At 41.1% G+C, this 19,799-nt stretch overlaps 2 protein-coding genes across 2 annotated transcripts; one reads left to right on the forward strand and one right to left on the reverse strand.

The window, feature by feature from the left end:
- Positions 1–2,236: 2,236 nt before the first annotated feature.
- Positions 2,237–10,387, reverse strand: LOC119226040 (gastrin-releasing peptide receptor-like). Its single transcript, XM_037483762.2, has 5 exons — positions 10,359–10,387; positions 9,204–9,593; positions 6,413–6,761; positions 4,847–4,960; positions 2,237–4,449 (listed from the first exon to the last, which is right to left on the reverse strand). The coding sequence occupies exons 1-5, from the start codon at positions 10,385–10,387 to the stop codon at positions 4,168–4,170; spliced, it is 1,164 nt and encodes a 387-aa protein (XP_037339659.2). The 3' UTR covers positions 2,237–4,167.
- Positions 10,388–14,197: 3,810 nt separating this feature from the next.
- On the forward strand, positions 14,198–19,027 carry gpa33a (glycoprotein A33 (transmembrane), paralog a). The gene is made up of 7 exons (XM_037483750.2): positions 14,198–14,381; positions 15,151–15,320; positions 15,428–15,644; positions 16,079–16,243; positions 16,674–16,790; positions 16,904–17,039; positions 17,668–19,027. The coding sequence occupies exons 1-7, from the start codon at positions 14,342–14,344 to the stop codon at positions 18,101–18,103; spliced, it is 1,281 nt and encodes a 426-aa protein (XP_037339647.2). The 5' UTR covers positions 14,198–14,341; the 3' UTR covers positions 18,104–19,027.
- Positions 19,028–19,799: the final 772 nt, after the last annotated feature.

The following is a 19,799-nucleotide window of genomic DNA, read 5'->3' on the forward strand; positions in this document are numbered from 1 at the left end:
CTGTCTTCCCTTGTGATTGTCTGCCGTGCCTGATCGTTTCCACCTGTGTCCAATCACCTGCACCTCCCTTGAGTATTTAAGCCCGGTGAGTCTCTTGTCTTGTGTGGCGTCATTACATGTCGACCGTGGCATGTCAAGTAAGTCTCTTGTGTTTTTAAGTCCAGATCCCTGTTTTTTTGTCTGTTTTGTTTTCGCCTCCTTCCTCCCCTTTTTGGTTGGAGCGATTTTGAGTTTTTGACGATTAAAGTCCTTTTATTTTTCATTACACTGAGTCCTCCCTCCTTGCCCTCGCACCCGCGTTCTGACAAATTTGATTAAAATGTTTAATCATTTGACAGCCCTAATTATAAATTAACTGTACGTTTTAAACGGGGAGAGAGAGAGAGAGAATGTAATATAACAAAAAACTTTTTAAATAAAAAATTGACCCCAATGAATCTATTGCCTCTATCATGCACGTGTGTCCTTAAAGCCTTGAACAGAAGCAACCCTCCCCTGATCAAAACACAGTTAAATATTTGTTTTCCATTGTGGTATTTAAACATATAGATTGTCGTATTGAATGTGATCTTCACGACGTGAGAAACATCGGGGCATCACTTAGGATGCCACATGGGCCCTTTTATTTAAGAGTTGCTTCCCAAATTCTCAACAAAGAGAGAAAAACATTTACGGCAATTGGCTCGAGGAGGAGGAGGCCGGTCCACATGGCTACATACCAACTGAGATCGGCTGGTGCCCTTCAGAAAAAGGAATCTGCCACTGACAAAAGAAATTCATTTGAAAGATGGTTGTTAATATCTCGCTGATGTGTGTCCCTAAACTCGCACAATTATAAAGTATCCGCAACACCAACTCTGTCAAACCTCCCCTCAGGTCATTTATTAACATCCTAGTGATTTTTATTAGTGTGTGTTTTACCTCTGGATTATGGTTACAATCATGACATCAGCTAATTCATCTATTCAGATAAGAAAATGTTTTCATATGTTCTATAATCTGTCTCAGAATTTGGGTTATTCACAGGTGTTGATGATATTGTCATTATTTCATCCATGTTTTACCCACTGTGCCTGTTGTAAGGCTTCTTCAAAGGGTTTTCACAGAATTGCATTCAGTAATGTTTCGTCTTTGTGCTAACTTAAAGACACGCTGGGGGGGACATTTGACATGGCCCATTGATGAGGCTGAACTAGCAGGCGACATATCATGGTCTTTAGCCAGAGAACGCTGGTTGTCCTCCAAGATACTATTAGAAAAAATTCAATCGTAAAGATGTGACAGGTAACTTTATTGCCCATGATACAACCAGTCAGAGTTTTTGTAAAGATGCTCTCATGTCAGCAATTAAAATAAAATGAATTATGCATGATTTTCCCATGAGGCAACATTGACATCACCAGTGGAAAAAACACGATGACATTTCAGTCCTCTGACGGCTCGGGCACTTTGCCTTTGGTTGCTTCCTGTTAGAATACGTCGGGTGAACCCGAATCAATACACCGCCAAGTGAAACGACACCTCCTAACGACACTGACCTTTAGTGCAACCGTTGAGTGAGGTGGGGTTTTTTTTTCATAGACTCTCCCATATATCTACATCGAAGGATGTGACTGACGCTTCTCATGGATATCCAACTCAACAGCATTCAGTGAGAGTGAATCCCCCCTTTCTGGGTAAGCTTTACATGAACAAGCTCTTCAAAGCACAGCGAGAGAAAAGTGTGACATAAACAACAGATATAGGAAGGTATAGAATAAACTTGATAGTGTGGATGACGTCGTCTTTGAGCTCACTCAGGAAAGTATTCATGTGCCATTGAAATCCATTGAAGCATTAACCCTAACTGGGAATATTGTGTTGGGATTTGGACAGGGCCGTTTCCAGGATTATTTTTTTTTAAGCCAATAATACCAAATAATTTTGGGGGGATGAAGAACATTCTAGGGGGCTTCAGCCCCCACAAAATAGGCCTAACGACGCCCCTGGATTTGGATATTTTAGTTTATTTTGTTATTGCAATAGTTCTACCAGATGTGATGAAATGGCTTTCTTTCACTTGGATGTTTGACCTTCACTGTGAGGTAGGATGCATGTGTACCGTGTACAAGAAATGTAATGACTTGAGACATTTAAATCAAACAGATTATCATTCAATGTGGAGTAGTTTTTATATGTCTTATATGGAAATTTACTTGATTGATTACAAACATCCATGATTATATTCGCAGTTGGAGATTCTAAAGAAGTGAAGTGAACTCTGCAGGATTCCTGTCTGACTTTTTGAGTGGGATCTCAAACACACGTACTTGTGGGCTTGTATTGATCTTATTTTAGTTTATTTCATTCCTTAAATCAAAAGTATGAAAAGTAATCCTTGTTTATGTTCTAGACCTGCCACAGAATGAGCCTGACTAGAAAGATGACACGTTGAGTAGATGGTTGAGACCATGCAGGACAGAAATTTGGCACGGCACTTCCACCACAATTAAACAAACGCTACCCAGACTGAATTGTACACCCTCATCACCACCTGAGCATGATCCTCTCCCTCTGTGAACAACCAAATTAGGACATTGTGGTGTGACATGGTGACTGTAAATCTAGCATGCTACAAGGCAGAACAATCATGTCCAGTGAATACAGTGGTGCAGAAAGTATGTGTTGTATACACAACATCAACAGGACGAACACTCTCAACATTACCAAAGTGTAAAGACGCACACGGCAACCCGCCTCATGCAATATAGAATATATAATGACAAAGAGATATATACTCATTTGAATACAATGTTTATTGATTCCATGTGAAAGCGGTGCAACATTTTTATAAATAAACAAAGTCTGTCATTTTAATTTCCTCGAGAACTGCTTGCAAATTGTGTGAAGACTGAGATTTCTAACATATGCATTTACATTCTTTGCTCTTAACCGAGTCACTAAAATCCACATTCCTTAAGCAAAGGACAGCTAACATTTAAAAATACATTTCTAAAGTTACACTGAAAAGGTATCATCACAGCAATTATTTCAAAGATATTACATGCATACGGCATCACAGTGCAGCCACAATATAACACATCAAGCTTCACAATAATATATACTTATGTAAACCAATATCACACTTAAGAGCACACTGACCTATCTCATGACAACATCATAGCATGATATTTTTAAACCGCAGTAACATTTTGTATTCTTTACATGAATATAGAAGCTAATCATAGCTTCTGTGTGCTGCTCCTTCCCGCTCTCAATACGGCGGCTACAGCTCCTAACGCTGTACCGACCAACAGCTTTGAACCAGAAACATAGCCGCGACCCTCCAGTTCGCTTTCATTACAAATTGTTACGTTTGCTAGTAATCGTTACTTTGCACTAACAGTTTGCACAGATGGCTGTAAGTTGATGGGAGGGAGGTAAAAGATATTCTCTGACTTGGATAGAAAATCCTTTAAATGGAGGCTGCTTAAATATTACTCAAGTTAAACTCCGCTTGTGAAAAATTGTTATTTATGTCTTCTGTGGCTCTGGTGGAACTTTACTGAGTCAAAGAAAATGCCCCTGCTAATATCTTAGGGATTTATCTCAGCTTTGGCTATAGCATGTAACGTTTGTAACTTGCCTGTGACAAACAGGAGGTGATTGCATCTAAAGATATCGTAACTTCCCAGGTGCACAGGGTTATAGCCCAGAGATTCTGTCATGTTGCATTACGGGAAAGGTCAACCCTAAATCCCAGCTACTAGCATGGCTTTTGACTCTTTGGTCATAGCAATGCCTGGATGCTCAGCAGTAAGTTGAGGAGAACGTTTTTAGTCCTTGTTCAATAAAACCTCAGTGGTTTAAAGCATATAACCTTTAACAGGGTATCCCTATGAAAGCCGTGTGGTACAAAAACGTTAAACCTTCTCCACTTTAATCTTAGTGCCTGTCAACACAATAACTTTAGGGAGGCAGCAATTTAACTATTGAACAATGACAACGGCTCCGTCAAGGCCCTAAACTTTACGGAAGTGCAATATTCCAACACTGGAGTACACCTTTTTGTACAATAGTTCTATATATATATAGTTAGGGTTATATATTTTCATGCAAGGTTGTTATGATCTAACTGTTTGTGACAGTAATGACAGTAATGCGGTCACTGACACACAGAAACACAATTTACACGCGATCCTCCTGATGGACCCGCCTCCCATTGATCATGCTCAGGCTGCCAATGGAGTGATGGGTGCTGCGTACAGATGTCACACGTGTGTTACAGTGTGTGTGGCTTTCCGAAGAGCGTCTGAGCATCATGTGGTAGCAGCAGCACAGCTGCCGGTTGAACTGCTTCTGGAAGGTGTCGCTCAGGAGATAAAGGGCAAAGGGGTTGAGGCAGGAGTTGGTAAAGGCCAGGATACGAGCCACGATGCTGCACACAAAGTGAACCAGGGAAGTGTCCACCTGGTCGTGGGGAGAGGAGATGGAGAGGGGCAGGGGGAGAGCGAGGGGTTGAGAATAAATGGTTTGAATGGTTGAGGCATGTAACCAAATACTTTTGGATATAAATGGTGAAATTTGTCCAAATGAGCTAGTATGGCCCGTTATTCTGTCAGTATGACGTCAGCTTAGATATTTTATGTTCAAATTAGTACATGGGTAAGATAATATATTATACATGATATTTCTTTAGGCAGTTAATCTATTGTGGAACTTAAATGGCTATTAGAATTTCCTCAAATGGATATAAATAACAATAAAGACGCATAACAATGTTTTTTTTTTAAATCAACAAATACAGATAAACACTCAGCGTATAGAATCAGATAGAATAAACGTGTGTTTATTTGGTTCAACCTGCCTGGGAGTAGTGGTAGGAGCGGTACAAGTAGATGACGTGACAGGGCAGCCAGCACACTGCAAAGAGACCAACAAACACCAGCACTGTCTTGGCTAAGCGCTTCCTTGATTCCACCTGTTGGGTGCAGGAAAAAAAGATCAAAACTAAAGAGTTATGCTGACATCAAGTAATGGACATTATTGTTTGAATTGTTTAGTGCATTTCCGCTATGGGTGGTATTCACATATTTTACTTAGTATAGTTGAAAAAAATGAAATGTCCTGCATTCAAAATTGTATAAAGTATAAGTACCTCAAAATGTTGCTTAAGTGCAGAACTTCGGTTCATGTACACATTTTCTTGCCATCACATTTATGCATTACATTTTCTATTCAAGAATGTTATCTTTTGATGAAGAGCATGACTCATTTGTTTCACTTCAGATTTTATAATGCTCTCCTTCACAACACTGCCCTTAAACTCAAATAGACCCTGCTTGCACTTGGATTTCTGTTGGCTGCACTCAGCTGCATTAGAGATTACAGAGAAACTCTCCTCACACTCTGAAGGCTCACGAAACCTCCGCTCTGGGAGTGAATTGTTTTTCATCAAGGACCTCGAGAAAATACCACATCCCATAGAATGCCAGGTGTAGTGTTGGCCAATGAAATGATCTTGCCCAGGTGTTATTTTGGAGCTGGCTATTTCAGTAGTCTTTTTTTAATGTCTGATGAGGTGTGGAAATCTCTCATATCCTGAATGCATCACAATGCAATCAATTCGGTCAAGGTCATCTAGCAGGCTAATTAACGTGTCCTAGAGCTGCTGTGTGAAAACCTTATTGATGTAGGTAACACCAGACTGCAACACACTGCAGGAAGGGTTTATGTTTTTTTGTATTATTTATATGGTTTGTCACTATTTACCTTGTAAATAAAAGTGTACTGCCATGTGCAAGTGATCATGCTGATGACTCACACTAATAATACACAGTGTAACTTTAACATAAAATATCACACTTCTGATGACAAGGGGTCTAGCTTCCATTAAGATCACTGAGATTATGCCATTGGTAATTTACCTTTTGCTAATTGCATGCCATGCTTCATTACAAATCAACAGTGTTGTGGCTGAACGCGTCCATTGAACTGTATTAATGCCCGATGAACGTTACTGTGAACTCGTTCATTCTGGTGTCTATGAACGGTGCGTTCTTTCAGGTTAACATCGTTCAATGGGGGTGCCAGATTTCTATAGAAAACACACTGTAAACGCGCCTTAATAAGTAGCGGAAAAAAACACTGAATCTGGCAACACCAGCCTCCAGTGTCGCACCGCGCATGCGTCATCAAAAAAAAAGAAAAGCATGGAGGCGGCGTATAATCATTTAAATTAGTTTTCTGAAGTTACTGACAAGGTCGCTGAGGATGGGAGGAATCTGACCTTTGTTTGCAAACATTTTCACCACATTTTCACACTGCAAATCAACACGTAGATTTCAGTAATTGTAAATTATTTGTTTTACTGATGACCTCGGTATATCAAAGATTGGGCTACGGCACTGGGGATAGTTGTTTAAACACTGGCCTGTCGTCTGGCATGTAAGTTCCCCTCCACAGGCAGGTTTGAGGCGCTCTTCATCAGGCTCCGGGCGATGAAGGTGTAGTACACGGATATGACCAGCAGGGGAATGACGTAGAAAATTAGGAAGGAGGCCATGGAGTGGATCTTTGGGTGCAGTTCCCCAGCATGGGGATAGGGGGCGCAAGTGACGAAGCTCTCATTGGTGGAGGTGACGAAGGTGTGGAGGTCAGAGAAGACGGCCTCGGGGATAGCCAGGACCAGGGAGAGGAGCCAGATGAGTGCCGCCTGTAGGACAATGATGATGGTGCTGCTGGATGTTTTGATGTCCAGGGGCTTCACGATGGCCCTGTACCTGCCACATTAGGGGATATGCCGTAAGCTGTCATAGATAAACGTGTTAACACGACGCCATTGTGGTACGTGACAGATACGGTTTCGGGCTGCAGAAGCCAAACCAGAATAATAACATTGCAAAAAGTTGTTCTAGATGACGTCCAGAAATAAAATGCATTAACCTTTATCGAGTTGAGGAGTGAATATAAAAAAGGAAGAGCCATGAAAACAAGCCTTATGAATAAGTATTACCAAACCGCCGGAGAAAGGAACGAACGCCACAGGACACTTTTCTTTGCTCACTTTAGCTCCAAAGCGTATTTTCAGTAGACCTTGTTTCGCTGAGTGAAAACACCATTTTGAGGACGGCACTTGATTTAAGGGTAATGTGTAAGACCTGTGCTCAAATGAAATCATTACCCTGACAAACATGAAACTGATTACATATGATCTGAGCAGCTTGGATTTCGACACGTCCCTAAGAACTGAATTGCACAACACGACGATGAAAACTTTTTAAATATTCCGGCTGGAGATTGTAGCCTCTGTGTTCTGATTACGCAAAGACATTATCGGGCAACTGTGATAGTGCGAGATTTTGAAAGTCTGACACTTTTTCGGTCTGTGGTATGTGGTATATCATGCCAAATATTTCGCTGCTACATATTGTGCTTTGGAAGATGCAAAAAGTGGTTTGTGGTAAGTTGTGAAATACAACTTCAAACACATTTTAAAAATACTTCATTTGTTCAAATTTGGTTGAATTCCGTACACATCACAGGATTACCTTTTACCTATAGCATTATAATGCTGAAGAGAACTTTAAAAAGTGATGCAAGTTCTATGGGACCAAACCATGCATTCCACAGAATTACTGAACTCAACATATTTAGTTTTGTGTGATTATAAACTATACATTTTGTTTTGTTGCAGCAGCCTAAACTTAGGGGGAGAACAATGGGGTGACATTCAGTTCCAATTGTATATGCAAGAAAAAAAATAAAGAGTCTTTGCATATATTTGTTTTGCTGCTCTTGGTTTTATTGACTATATTGATTGACTTCCTCTGCCTTATGATTGCAATACTAATTTTAGCTGCAAGAACAAGGCTTTGGGATTTAAAAGACCAGAAAATGTTCTTCTTTCATCCAGAAATATATCCTGCTCCGAATGTGAAACATATGTCCCTACATTACAACTATTTTCAAATACGTTTATCAGGATGCGCAGCAGGTTACTAAGCAACGGGAGCGGTGGAGGAAAAGCTGATGACGCAGGCAGGAAGTCCACCTGCAGCCCAAACCGCCTCATTTCAGGGACCACTCGGCTCAGCCTATGCGTTCTTTGGAGGACCAGGTCGACTGCGAAGGCCGGATCCTCATGAGGGTGCGGCCGACTAAATGAGACACATGCTGTGACAAGGATTTATTTATTTATTACCAATAATACACAGAAGCTTGGTAGTGAAACTGTGGAAAGCTGTAGGGGCCTACTTTTGTCATTTCCTAATGTGAAGCGTGTTGTAAAAAAACAACAAGCTGGTGAAACTTAAAATAATAATTATTCCGGCTGCCTAGAAACAAGTTGGGCAAGCTAAGAAACTTAGGTTGTTCGTACTTCAATACGAGTTGACTTGTAACTAAGAATAAATAGTTGTATTTGACCAGCAGGGCAGCTGATATTGGCCATGAATCCAATGAATGTCGAGACTCCAGAAATAATTTGATTTGAACTAAACGGCACAGATATTGCAAGTTATTTTACAGCAGGAAGGTGTGGCTGTATGTCCAACCCAGTCTCCAAAAAAAGCGTGAAATGGCTATGTTGGTCCACCGTAATAGACGTAGTCATGATACGTTTTCCCCCAAAATACCGTTACTAGGTAACTATGTTACGTTTCTTTTGGCCCATTCATTTACCGACCGTCCGCCATGATTTTCTTTTCGCTAACGGGAAACTTGATAGTCACGTGATCTATTTGCGAAGCAATGTAAATTAATTGGCCCAAAGAAACGTAACATAGTAACGCTATTTTGGGGGAAAAAGTACACGACTACGTTTATTACGGTGGACCAACGTAGCCATTTCACGCTTTTTTTGGAGACTGGGTTGATATGTCAGGCATTGGGGGCCCTGATCAAAAGAAGAACAAAACATTGACCTCAGACAGGAAATAACGCGAGGAAGAACAGGGAACCGTTTTTAAAACACAGTGATATCCACCAAAAAGGGAAACGTTGAATTTGTGCAATTTAACAACAAACTTTTGAAATTAAAAGTTTAAAACCAATGAATCTATTGCACGCACGTGTCCTAAAAGCCTTGGAAGTATGTGTTTTTTATTGTGGTATTAAAACATCCTGCGATGTGAATGCAACAATCTTCACAAAGTGGGGAACACCGGGGCATCAGGACAATGAGAATGCCACATGGGTCCTTTCCAAGTAAACCCGCAGCCTACCTGTCGGCGGAGAGGGCAGTGAGCGTGAACACGGACACTCCAACCGAGGTGAGCTGAATGAAGGGGATGACTTTACAGCCCACTCTGCCGAACAGCCACTCCTCTGACAGGTAGCGGCTGGCATCCACCGGGGCGCAGGTCACCAGCAGCAAAACGTCCCCGAGGGCGAGGCTGGACATGAACAGATTGGGCACGTTGCGGATGGATTTGGCGGAGCAGAACGTCTTGATGAGCGTGATGTTGCCGATTAGTCCCAGAACGCCGATGACACCGTAAACTGAAGCGACGACCACTCCGGTGAACCACATCGTCCGCGCCGTGGAGAGCTGTGACGCTGCGCGGGTTTCCGAGAGAAGGTGCCACCGCTGCTGAGGGGGACAATTCTGTGTCCTGCTTTAGAGTTGTGTGCACGTGTGTGGGAGTCCTGTGTCGCTGCTGTGCTCAGCCGCACAGCACGCAGACGAAGAGCGATCAATATGCGTATTGAATTAAGAAGGAGTTACATGATCGCGTCTCAATCAACAAGACAAATTTGAATGTAGTGCAATGATAAATATGGGCAAAATACATCTACAGTCCTCAATTATTCAGGAACATTTATTGCCAAAGTGTGTTTGAAGGAATTTGACATGGCGGGTGGTGCATTGGACAATAAGACAAATAACAAGACTAGAGATGGTCATCAATGACAAAAGCCTCACAATCTGCGCAGCATATAATTCACCCTGGAATGTAAAGACAGAGATGGTTGATAGTCTTTCTTTGACCTTCCAGGATTCGCAACATACATTCTCCTCAAAATACAGGGAAAAGCTGAGGCTGAGTTGGACTGAACGAGAGAATTGTTGATTTAATTGTGATTATTATTATTATAACAAGTATAGGAAATTACTGAATCATCCAGAGTTAGTTGTTTACGTTGTCATCATTTAGGTTCTTCATATTGTCCTGCTTCTTTTCACGAAATGTCTTGTCATTTGTTACTGTAAGCCTCTATTACCAATAACCCCAAGAATGGATTAATATGTCCTCAACTGAAAATAACTGAATTGTTAACGTAGACTGAACACTGGTTCAGCTTCTGTCCCCAAATGTGTGTCCTACGACTGCAGGACAAAGCCAAAATCAATTGAGAGGCAGATGGACTGGCGTTACCAAAATTCACTTTGTAAGTCCACAGCCATGCTCTTGAAGGAGCTTAGAGCTGAATATTGATATCCGTTTGGTAACATGATGCTGCCGTGCCATCATTTTACCATAATAACCATCTTTGTTAATCATGTAAGCGTTATAACATTTGTTAGTCAACATCTAACATAAAGTTTAGCTGAGGCTTAGTTTGTTCCAATTTGACCAGAAGATGGCAACAAGTGACATTAGAAAAATATCCCCAAGATTGTTACAATCCTCTTCAAGGGGACTTGTGCAAAATCCAATATGAAGACAATAAAGTAGATTAACCTTTATTCTTTTGGAACCACGAATGCCTGTACAAAACACTTTGCCAATCCATCAATTATGTTGAAAATGTCAGTGGATTAAAGCAAACTTTGACTTTTTGGTGCCACTAGAGCGTTAGCACGTGTTAGCACGTGTTAGCACGATGGGACGTGGCGTTTTCAAAGACTGACTGGTTGAAAATAGCTGATCTGCTGTTGTGTTCACATCCTGCAATTACCCAGCGGGTTACTGTTGACACTTTCTGTGGCTCCTTGGCTACCTCGGGATAATGGGACTTCACAGGTAGGGATGGTTATGGATTGACAGGCCGTCAGCAGGCACTCAAGCAGAGAATGAACCCAACAGGTGATACTGAAACACAAGCCCTCTTCAACACAGACATCACAGATTTGAAAAGAGGAACAATGATGGGCAGAAACCCAGCAGGGTGCAACGTGGCACAGAGAGACCATTTCTCTAATCCCTGTTAATCTCTGGTGTTTGTTGGGCAATTTTACGCGCTTTGATTATGTGAGGTATAAAAAGGTGGCGTCCGGATACATGCAGAGATTAGACGGAGCACAGGAGATGAAAATGGTTCTAGTGTTATGCAGAGGAGAAGGAGAAGGAGGGGAGGAGAGAACAAGGAACCGGTGATCTCCTCTCCTTATGTTTGTTTGTGAGGATATGCATGCACCTGTGAATAGGTGAAAAAAACAAAAAACATCTTTTGATTATTCTCCATCCTTCTGCCTCTTTGAAGATACAATGGATTATTGACATGAGGAAAAGGTTATTGTTGCAGCACGAAATGTCCCGTACATATCGAGTATAAGACAGTTGAATTATTCACCCCGGCCTGTAATGTGGTATGTCTCTAAATGCCACATCAAACCTTTTGTTGCGCAAAATGCTGCATAATATGAAGACAACACTGACAAAAGAAATTCATTTGAAAAATGGACATGTTAAGATTTTGCTGATTTGTGTCCCTAAATGAACCCTTCCAACATCCACAGAATCATAACAGTAACAACAACAACAACCCTGTTGAACGTCCTCTTGCGTATTTGTCATTCTTCACGTCTTAACATCCTAATGGTTTTATTAGAGTGTTGACTTGATTTTGATCAATACCTCTTTTACCTTTGGATTATGGTTACAATGATGACTTTAGCCATTTGTCTTTCCATTGTACATTACATTTACATGAAAGCTGTCACCTTTCTTAGATCTGTGCAGAGTTCATCAGAAGATTTCAGAATTAAGCTACGGATGTAGACCTTTCTGTCATCTTCTGATGCTCGTTGCAGCTTATTAAGCTGTACAGATCACACAGTGGAACACTTGGAAAGGACATGTGGATCTTTTGAGACAACTGTGATGAACAGGTAATCAACAAGTAGTTTGGGAATGTGGTCGATCAGGGGTTCAAATTACATTCGAACTGCGACCAAAATTGTGGGGACCGACAAGAGATATTTGCACAACTATTAAGTCGGAAACAAGACATTATTATAAAATGGACTGAATGACAAGATGCCTCTTGTACTGTTATAGTGACACTAATAATTGTGCAGTATCGTGGGTAGGTTTGGATATTTGCAGACAATCATGATGTGGTCTGTGCATCTTTCCCCTTTTCAAGAACGAAAATACAAATTGGTCTGTCATCAGCTTGGTGTTCTTCCCCTTTTCTACTGTGGTCAGCATACTTACTTACTTACAGCATACTCAGCATACTACTTTATTTTATGTCCAAGTGTGATTTTTCAGACAACTGATGTGGTTGCCCACAGAAAGTCTACAGTTCTACGAGGTCTACCTTTCATTGTGAGGAGCCGGACCGCTTCATGAAGAACTGTCTGCTAAGACTAATGTGGCAATGTTTTAGTTTTTAAAATGTGCATACAAATTGTATTGAAAAAATGGGAACTTTAAAAAGGGGGGAGATTGTTCATTATACTTTCTGTATGCTTGTTTTTCTGTAAAGGACCCAGGAGAATCTTGTATCCAGGGAGAACGTCACCTTTGTGGTTGAAGGTGACGATGGAACGGTCCGCTCAAGTCCAACAACAAGCATCACCCTGGTTATTGAGCAACGGATTGTGTATGATGTATGCAACGTCCTAACAGCATTGCCCATTTGGTGGGCTCATCTATGCTCTGTTTGTTTTGACTAAATGCCAGTATGTGTTGACCAAATCTGGTCAAAAAGATTTGTAAAGTACAGTTTGCAGTTGTCTTGTTACAAACAATACAATGCAGTTGTTTTTGTTCCTGTAAAAAAAAAGCCACATACTGTTTTTTGGTATATAATTTTTCTTGGTCAGTTCATATAATATTTAGACAGATGTAGTTACTACGAGTGAAGACTTTTATAGATAATTATTAGTTATGAGAAAACCAACTATTACAGAAGCTATCAGGTTGTTCCTGATTTGTTTCCAATTTGCTTTTTGAATTCTGAAATCCAATTGTATTGTTTTGCAAGCAGATGTTTACTTGTTATTAAACAGTTCAAGTTTAAATATGTTTGCTGTTCTTTTGAGTTTTCCAGCCAAAGCAGGGTTAAATTAAAAAATGGAGGCAGCGTGGCAAATGATTTTGAGTAGACTCAGCAATTTCAGAAGTTGAGAAAACTGAAAATAGTTAAACAATCAGCTGCAAAGCTATTTTGAGTACACTCAACATAAAATGTTCAGTGCTGTTGATGGATGGTTTCAATTTAAAAACACACAATTTCAAGTTCCTGAACTGAACTCAAGTACCTGAGTAGAGAAAAAAACAACATGCACCTGGTACGTGTCTTCTGTCTATCTGTGTGAGAGATGCAAATTGATGGACCATGGTGAATGCAATTTGTCTTTTTGTACAGGTAAACAATATATATAATGGATATGTGTTTGTGTCACTCTTGGACACAAACAGGCGTTTCCGTTTTTTTTGCTAACTTAAACTGACAAGCTGCTGCGTGTCGCTTCATGTTAATTCCCCATTTTTCCTATAAATTTGCATGATTTCTTCTGCATTGCATTGTAGTGTGTGTTTGTGGTTATAGATCCCGTCAAACCAGTCTGACATGACAAAATGCTTCTCTTGTTTCAACAGCACACCACAGTTGTTCAAAGCACCCTTCACACTTCCCTGAAGCTCTTGTGCAGTCTGAACTTGCTGAGTACTGTATGCTCGTCTTCAGTGTCAAAGCATGAAAAACCACAAATGTTTCTTGGTTTTGGTTTTTTGAACTTGTTGAAAAACATGATGATGAGGAGTTCAACTAAAACATTAGAACCACTGTAACATGGAACCTATAAGTAAGGTGAATTTAACATTAAAACTTCAGATTGGGACATATTTTGGTCATATTTGAAAACATTGCTCCTGTTGATATAAGGACCACCACAGACATTCCACACGGAAAGAGTAACGATCAGAATACAGGCAGTCTCTCGTGAAGACACGCAGAAACACGTCAGGTGGGCGGATGAAGAATGCGTTTGTACCGCGGCGGTGATTGGCGGTGAGCGCTGTCACTCATCCAGAGAGCGACGAGCGCACCCATTGGGCGCAAACCAGTCTAGTTTCGATGAAAATTGCCTCCAGGTGGCTCGAGTTTCCTTTTACATTTTAGAGATCATTACTTACCACACTAAGAAGAACACGCGTGTCTGGTAGAGAAAAGAAAAGCGTTGGCGATGGAGAGGAGAATTTCTCCCTGGATCCTGCTGTCTCTCGGTGAGTTTACGCGCTAGAATCCATTTGCATTGCGTCGTGTAAAGCGGCCACACCTGTTGACGCACCTACAGGTATTCTAACACTGAGTCGGCCCAAGCCACCTGCAACGCGGGACGCCTTTCAAGAGAGCTTAACCCATTTTAGAAACTTTGATTTTACCAAAATATCAGCTCTTGAAATCCGTTGGTGTTTCTTTAAAAATAAAATATAAAGGGTGATAATCAAATACTTAAGCAGTTTGTTGAGCTCGAGACAACCCCCCCAAATAGCCTATTTAATTTAATTGCGTCCGAGGTAGAGAAATCCACAAAATGTTGAAATCTGTTGAAACAGGAACATGTGTATTTTGTTTTACTCATCAAATGCTTTTTTTCTGCCCATACTAATCGTTTCAGAACTAAACGAAACCGATTTGTCTTTATGTGCCGTACTTCATGTGAGTGACAGGGTGGGGTAAGACCCTGGTTACTTCTTTAGACACCTGTTACATGGGCCTAAAATCATATTGTGATTAACTCATCTAATTTCCCAATATTAATCTGAAATTATACAAATTCTGTCTTTGCAATCCTCCATGTTGTTAAATCAAATGATTGTCTTAATGTAAATACTTTGTTTGTATGCATGCATGGCTGGAGGTATTAGAAAATATTAGTTTGTTTCTGTGTGAGTAATTATCTAATTTTGGTGGCACATCGCTAAAGCAATATTGTTGTGCACTGTTTTTTTACCCAAATGGTGAAAATGGATATTCTGCTTTCTGTGCCAGTGCTGTCAGGTGTTGATGCCATCAATGTGAACATCCCGCAAAAGTTATACGAGTTTGCCAGAGGTGATAACATCACACTGCCGTGCAAATTTGTACCCAAAGCTCCCTTGACATCCCAGTTCGTCGTCATCTCATGGTATGGTGATGCTCCGGGCATGGACCCTGATGAGGTCAGTCTTTATGGCGTGTGTGCATGATTTCCTGTAATCTATCAAAGATAACAACTGTATTTTTTTCCACTTTTTAATGTTCCTCCGATGCTCCTGTCGTCTAACAGACCCTCATCCTCACTTATTATTCTTCTGGTGATCAAACCGACATCAAACCGCTGTATGAAGGCCGGGTGTCCGTGGATGTCAATATTGCTACAGGAAAGGCCGACCTGAAACTTTCCTCCATCCAGCTAGACGACAACAAAGAGTTTAGGTGTCAGGTCCAGATTCCAAAGGATGACGTTGGCAAGTTGGCCGCCACCACGACCCTGGTGGTGCTAGGTAACTTTTCATCTGTTTTCAAAGAAGTCTTCTGCGGTTCAAAAGTAGATGAAAAGAGTTGGCATTGCATATTGTTTCTAGTTTCCGCATATGTATGAATGTAGAGTATTATTACTATTTGAGACTTTAAAGCTAGTTAGTCAAAAATGGGAGTGGTTCTTAGCAGGGGTGCTATAAGCTGGGGGTAGGAAGTGGGCTCGATTAGCCATTGTGGGTGGTGTGTGCCATTGCAAGGTGGTCTCTATTCTGCAATACCTGGTGGTATAAAAAAAAACTCCCATTCTCAATTATATAACCTCAATTATATAACCTATTTGTGTCCTCACCAAGAACATCTTTTATGACTATATGTATTTTTTCTCATTTCCTTTTTCATAATTTCAAAATTCTTCACTGAGATTTGAATGGACCCCTCTCACCTTTTTTGTTATTAGTGGCTCCATCTACACCCATGTGTGCGATCAAGGGAAATGCAGAATATGGAGAGAACATCAACCTGACCTGTTTGTCTGCGGAAGGCTCCCCGCCACCCATTTACACGTGGAAAAGTCTAGATGTCCTGAACAATCCTCGCCAACCCGACCCAAGAACCACCGATAGTAAGTTTCACTTTCTGTGGGGGGCGACCGATCCTGCGAACGTTTAACTTTACCATTAATGCTGTCAACACGTCCGGCAGCCTAATTCTGGCCTTAAAAATAAGATATCCGCTCCATGTTCTCCAATAAAAGCTCCTTCAAAATACAGAGATTTTCAAAGTATCGACAGTGTTCTTATTGCCTACTCTCATCAAAGTAATTAGACATGTAAAGTTCATATATATTCATGAAATCTGACATGTTGATTCTTTGAAATGTATGAATTAACATCATTTGATATTAACACGTCACAATTGCCGGACTAGGCAAACGCTAGTGTGTTATAAACGAAATGTGGCCCCCTCTTGTGAACAAACATGTATCGCTGACACTGTATTGAAGATTTGTCACCTTGAGTGATGTGTGTGTGACCTTTTTCTTTGTCATGTAGAGGGAGGCATCCTGTCTCTATACAACATCTCCAAAGAGACATCGGGATACTACACGTGCACCTCAACAAACAAGATCCGCTCCGCCAGCTGCAACATCACCCTCTCAGTCCTGCCACGTGAGATGAAGCCACTTTTCACAAACTTTCTGGGAATGTTGAATTCCCCATGAATGCATCTTTACAACAATGCAAAGTGCCTGACCATATCTTCCTTTTTGTCAATCTTGCAGCTTCCATGAAAATTGGCTCCACTGGAGCAATCATAGCTGGTGTCGCCGCCCTGTTGATCGTAGTCATCATCGTCATCTGTTGCTGCTACTGCCGCCGCCGCAAGAAGAAGTTTGAGGAGGAGGAACTTGCCATGGGGTAAAGTTTGCCCCCATTAAAGACACACTGGCCAAATGAAAAAAATGTTAACTGCGGGGGGGGGAAGAGAGACATTTGAAATGGCCCATTGATGAGGCTGAATTAGGAGGCGACCAAACGTATCATGTTTTTCAGGCACTAACTGTTAGTGCAACATGTTTAATGTGGGAAGATAAAGTCAAAGTAATTTTCATTCCTGTGATGCTTTTACGCCCTCTTTGTGAATGTAAATGAATCACCGGGACCGACCCCTCCAACAATACTTCATTGCAGCCAACTTGATCATACATAAGTTGCAGATAAATACTACACATGAATACGCTCAAAATTCTTCACTGAGATTTGAATGGACCCCTCTCACCTTTTTTGTTATTAGTGGCTCCATCTACACCCATGTGTGCGATCAAGGGAAATGCAGAATATTGAGAGAACATCAATCTGACCTGTTATATATTTGCATGAATTCTTTGAATCACATTTTCCAAACAAATTCAAAAGCTCGACCCCCACCTTGCAGTTTAGGAAGATGACATCAACATTTAATTTACCAACCGAAACAAGGCGGACTGCACTTTTAAGGCAATCATGTAATCAATGTAACTCTGACCGACTGTTGTTCACTATCCAGAGATCGTAAGGAAGAGTACACCGATAAAAAGCCGGATAAAAATGGTGTGACTCGGATTGACGATGGACAAGAGGACGACCGGGTTCATGATGACTCCAGTATGAGGCGCCCTGTAAGCAGTGACCGCCGCGAGGAACGGAGTGAGCGCGACTACGACGACCGGCGCAGCGACTACGACGACCGGCGCAGCGACTACGACGACCGCCGCAGCGACTACGACGACCGCCGCAGCGACTACGACGACAGGCGCGAGAGGCCTGGTGACCGCAACGAGCGCTACGACGACCGCCGCTACGACGACCGCCGCTACGATGACCGCAAGGACCGTCGCGTTGATCATGACGACGACCGCTATGATGAACCCTACGACAAACGTGATTTCGACAGACCGGCCGTGCCAGCCAACAAGCCACCGAAGAAGGACTACCGCGACTAAGGACGCCTACTTGAGTCAACCATCTCCTCTTAAGTCCATTCACTCCAATCACCGTTACCTCCCACTTGGGGTGTGTGAACTTTTATTTTGCCTCTCGGATTCTGTCGCGACGTGATTGGCTAGAAAACTAACTGTACCAGAATGAAGGAGCCTAAACTGTTGTTTTTCCTCTAACAATTTGGTGAGTCAAACCGTTTGTGGGAGAATTAGCGGAGGAATGGTGACCACAAAGCCCATCTGATCCATTTTGTTACAGGTACGGGTCACCAGTCACATGCTCAGTTAAGCGCTCCGATCTACACCGTGCCCAGGGAAAGATAGGTATCTTTTGTTGCGTACTCGCGTCATACAAATAACAGAAACTGGGCAAACATTTCACACACCGCCAGAATTAAAAACAAAACAATTGTGATTTCGAGATTAGGTGGCGTTTTATCTTTTGAACTTGATTAGTTGTTTTGTTTGACTTGTTTTGCTGGTGGTGTTTTAAAAAAATTGTAATTCTTTTTTGGAAGATACCTACACAATAGAGAAAAGGTATACCATTTTACGTAAGGCTTTGTGGGATTATTTCAGTTTGACTTCTATACTCACCTGTTTCTATAAACATTGACAGCTTTTAATTTCATTTTTTTTTTTAAATTAGCTTCCACTTATTGTGTGACTTGATCGTCACAACGTCCCTCTTTTGTTCTTTAAAGTACATAAAAATTATTCAAGACTTCTAACATATATAACCACCTTTTGCCATGTTACTGTCAAATGTTCTTTTTTTAAAGTTTGAATTATTTTATAGTTTTCTGTTGAATTGGAATTAAGATGTACAAATGCAATTATATTAATGTCAACAGTCACATTCATTGGCATTTGTGTTTTTATAATCTGCTTTAAGAATAATGCAGAAATAAAATGAATTAAAGCTGCGTTGGATGGGTCCTCGTTACTCCTTACACGTCGGGGCACTGGCCGGATGGTTACAAATGCAGCCGAGGAACCCTGTGGCTGTTGGACGAAGCGTTTGCAAGTCAGTGGTCATTAACCGCGTGGAGCAACGCCAGGAATGCCGCTTTGCAAACTTTATCTTTGACATTATCATGGTCTTAGGCCTTTATGTCAACATGTAACCAGGAGCTTCTGATGACAACTAAAGCCTCTCAGAATACCATAAATGAGCAAATTTCCTTCAATATCTCAATCACCAGACTACATTTTGTCATTTTCAGATTAGATTTAAAAGGAAACAATCAATACTTTCATGACCATTCCACTTTAGGCAGAGAGTACACATCCCCAAGGTGACACTTGGGAAAAACCAGGACATTCTGATGTACCATCCCAAAATAAAAACCTCAAAATACCATTGATGATTCATGATTAAATGCAGCGCCCCCTAATCTTTAGGGGTTTAATGTTTATACATCCTGCAATTTTGGTGAGGGCAAGCCAAGCGATTTGGAAGTTATAAATCTTGGCAGATTAAACCACACCCCTTGCAAAGTTCATTAACCGTAATATCTTCTTAAAACCATAAGAGGTTAGAAATGATCATATGGATGTTTAAAGGGTGAGAAGTTCATGCTATATGAGAAATATGGAGCAGATTAGATAAAGTATGGTCAAACAATTAAAACAGTTAAAACAACTTCAACGTTCATGGCGAAAGGTGGTTTTAAAAAAAAATGCTCCCTACACACAT

Source organism: Pungitius pungitius, chromosome 4 (genome assembly GCF_949316345.1).
Source record: "Pungitius pungitius chromosome 4, fPunPun2.1, whole genome shotgun sequence".
Taxonomy (NCBI): domain Eukaryota; kingdom Metazoa; phylum Chordata; class Actinopteri; order Perciformes; family Gasterosteidae; genus Pungitius; species Pungitius pungitius.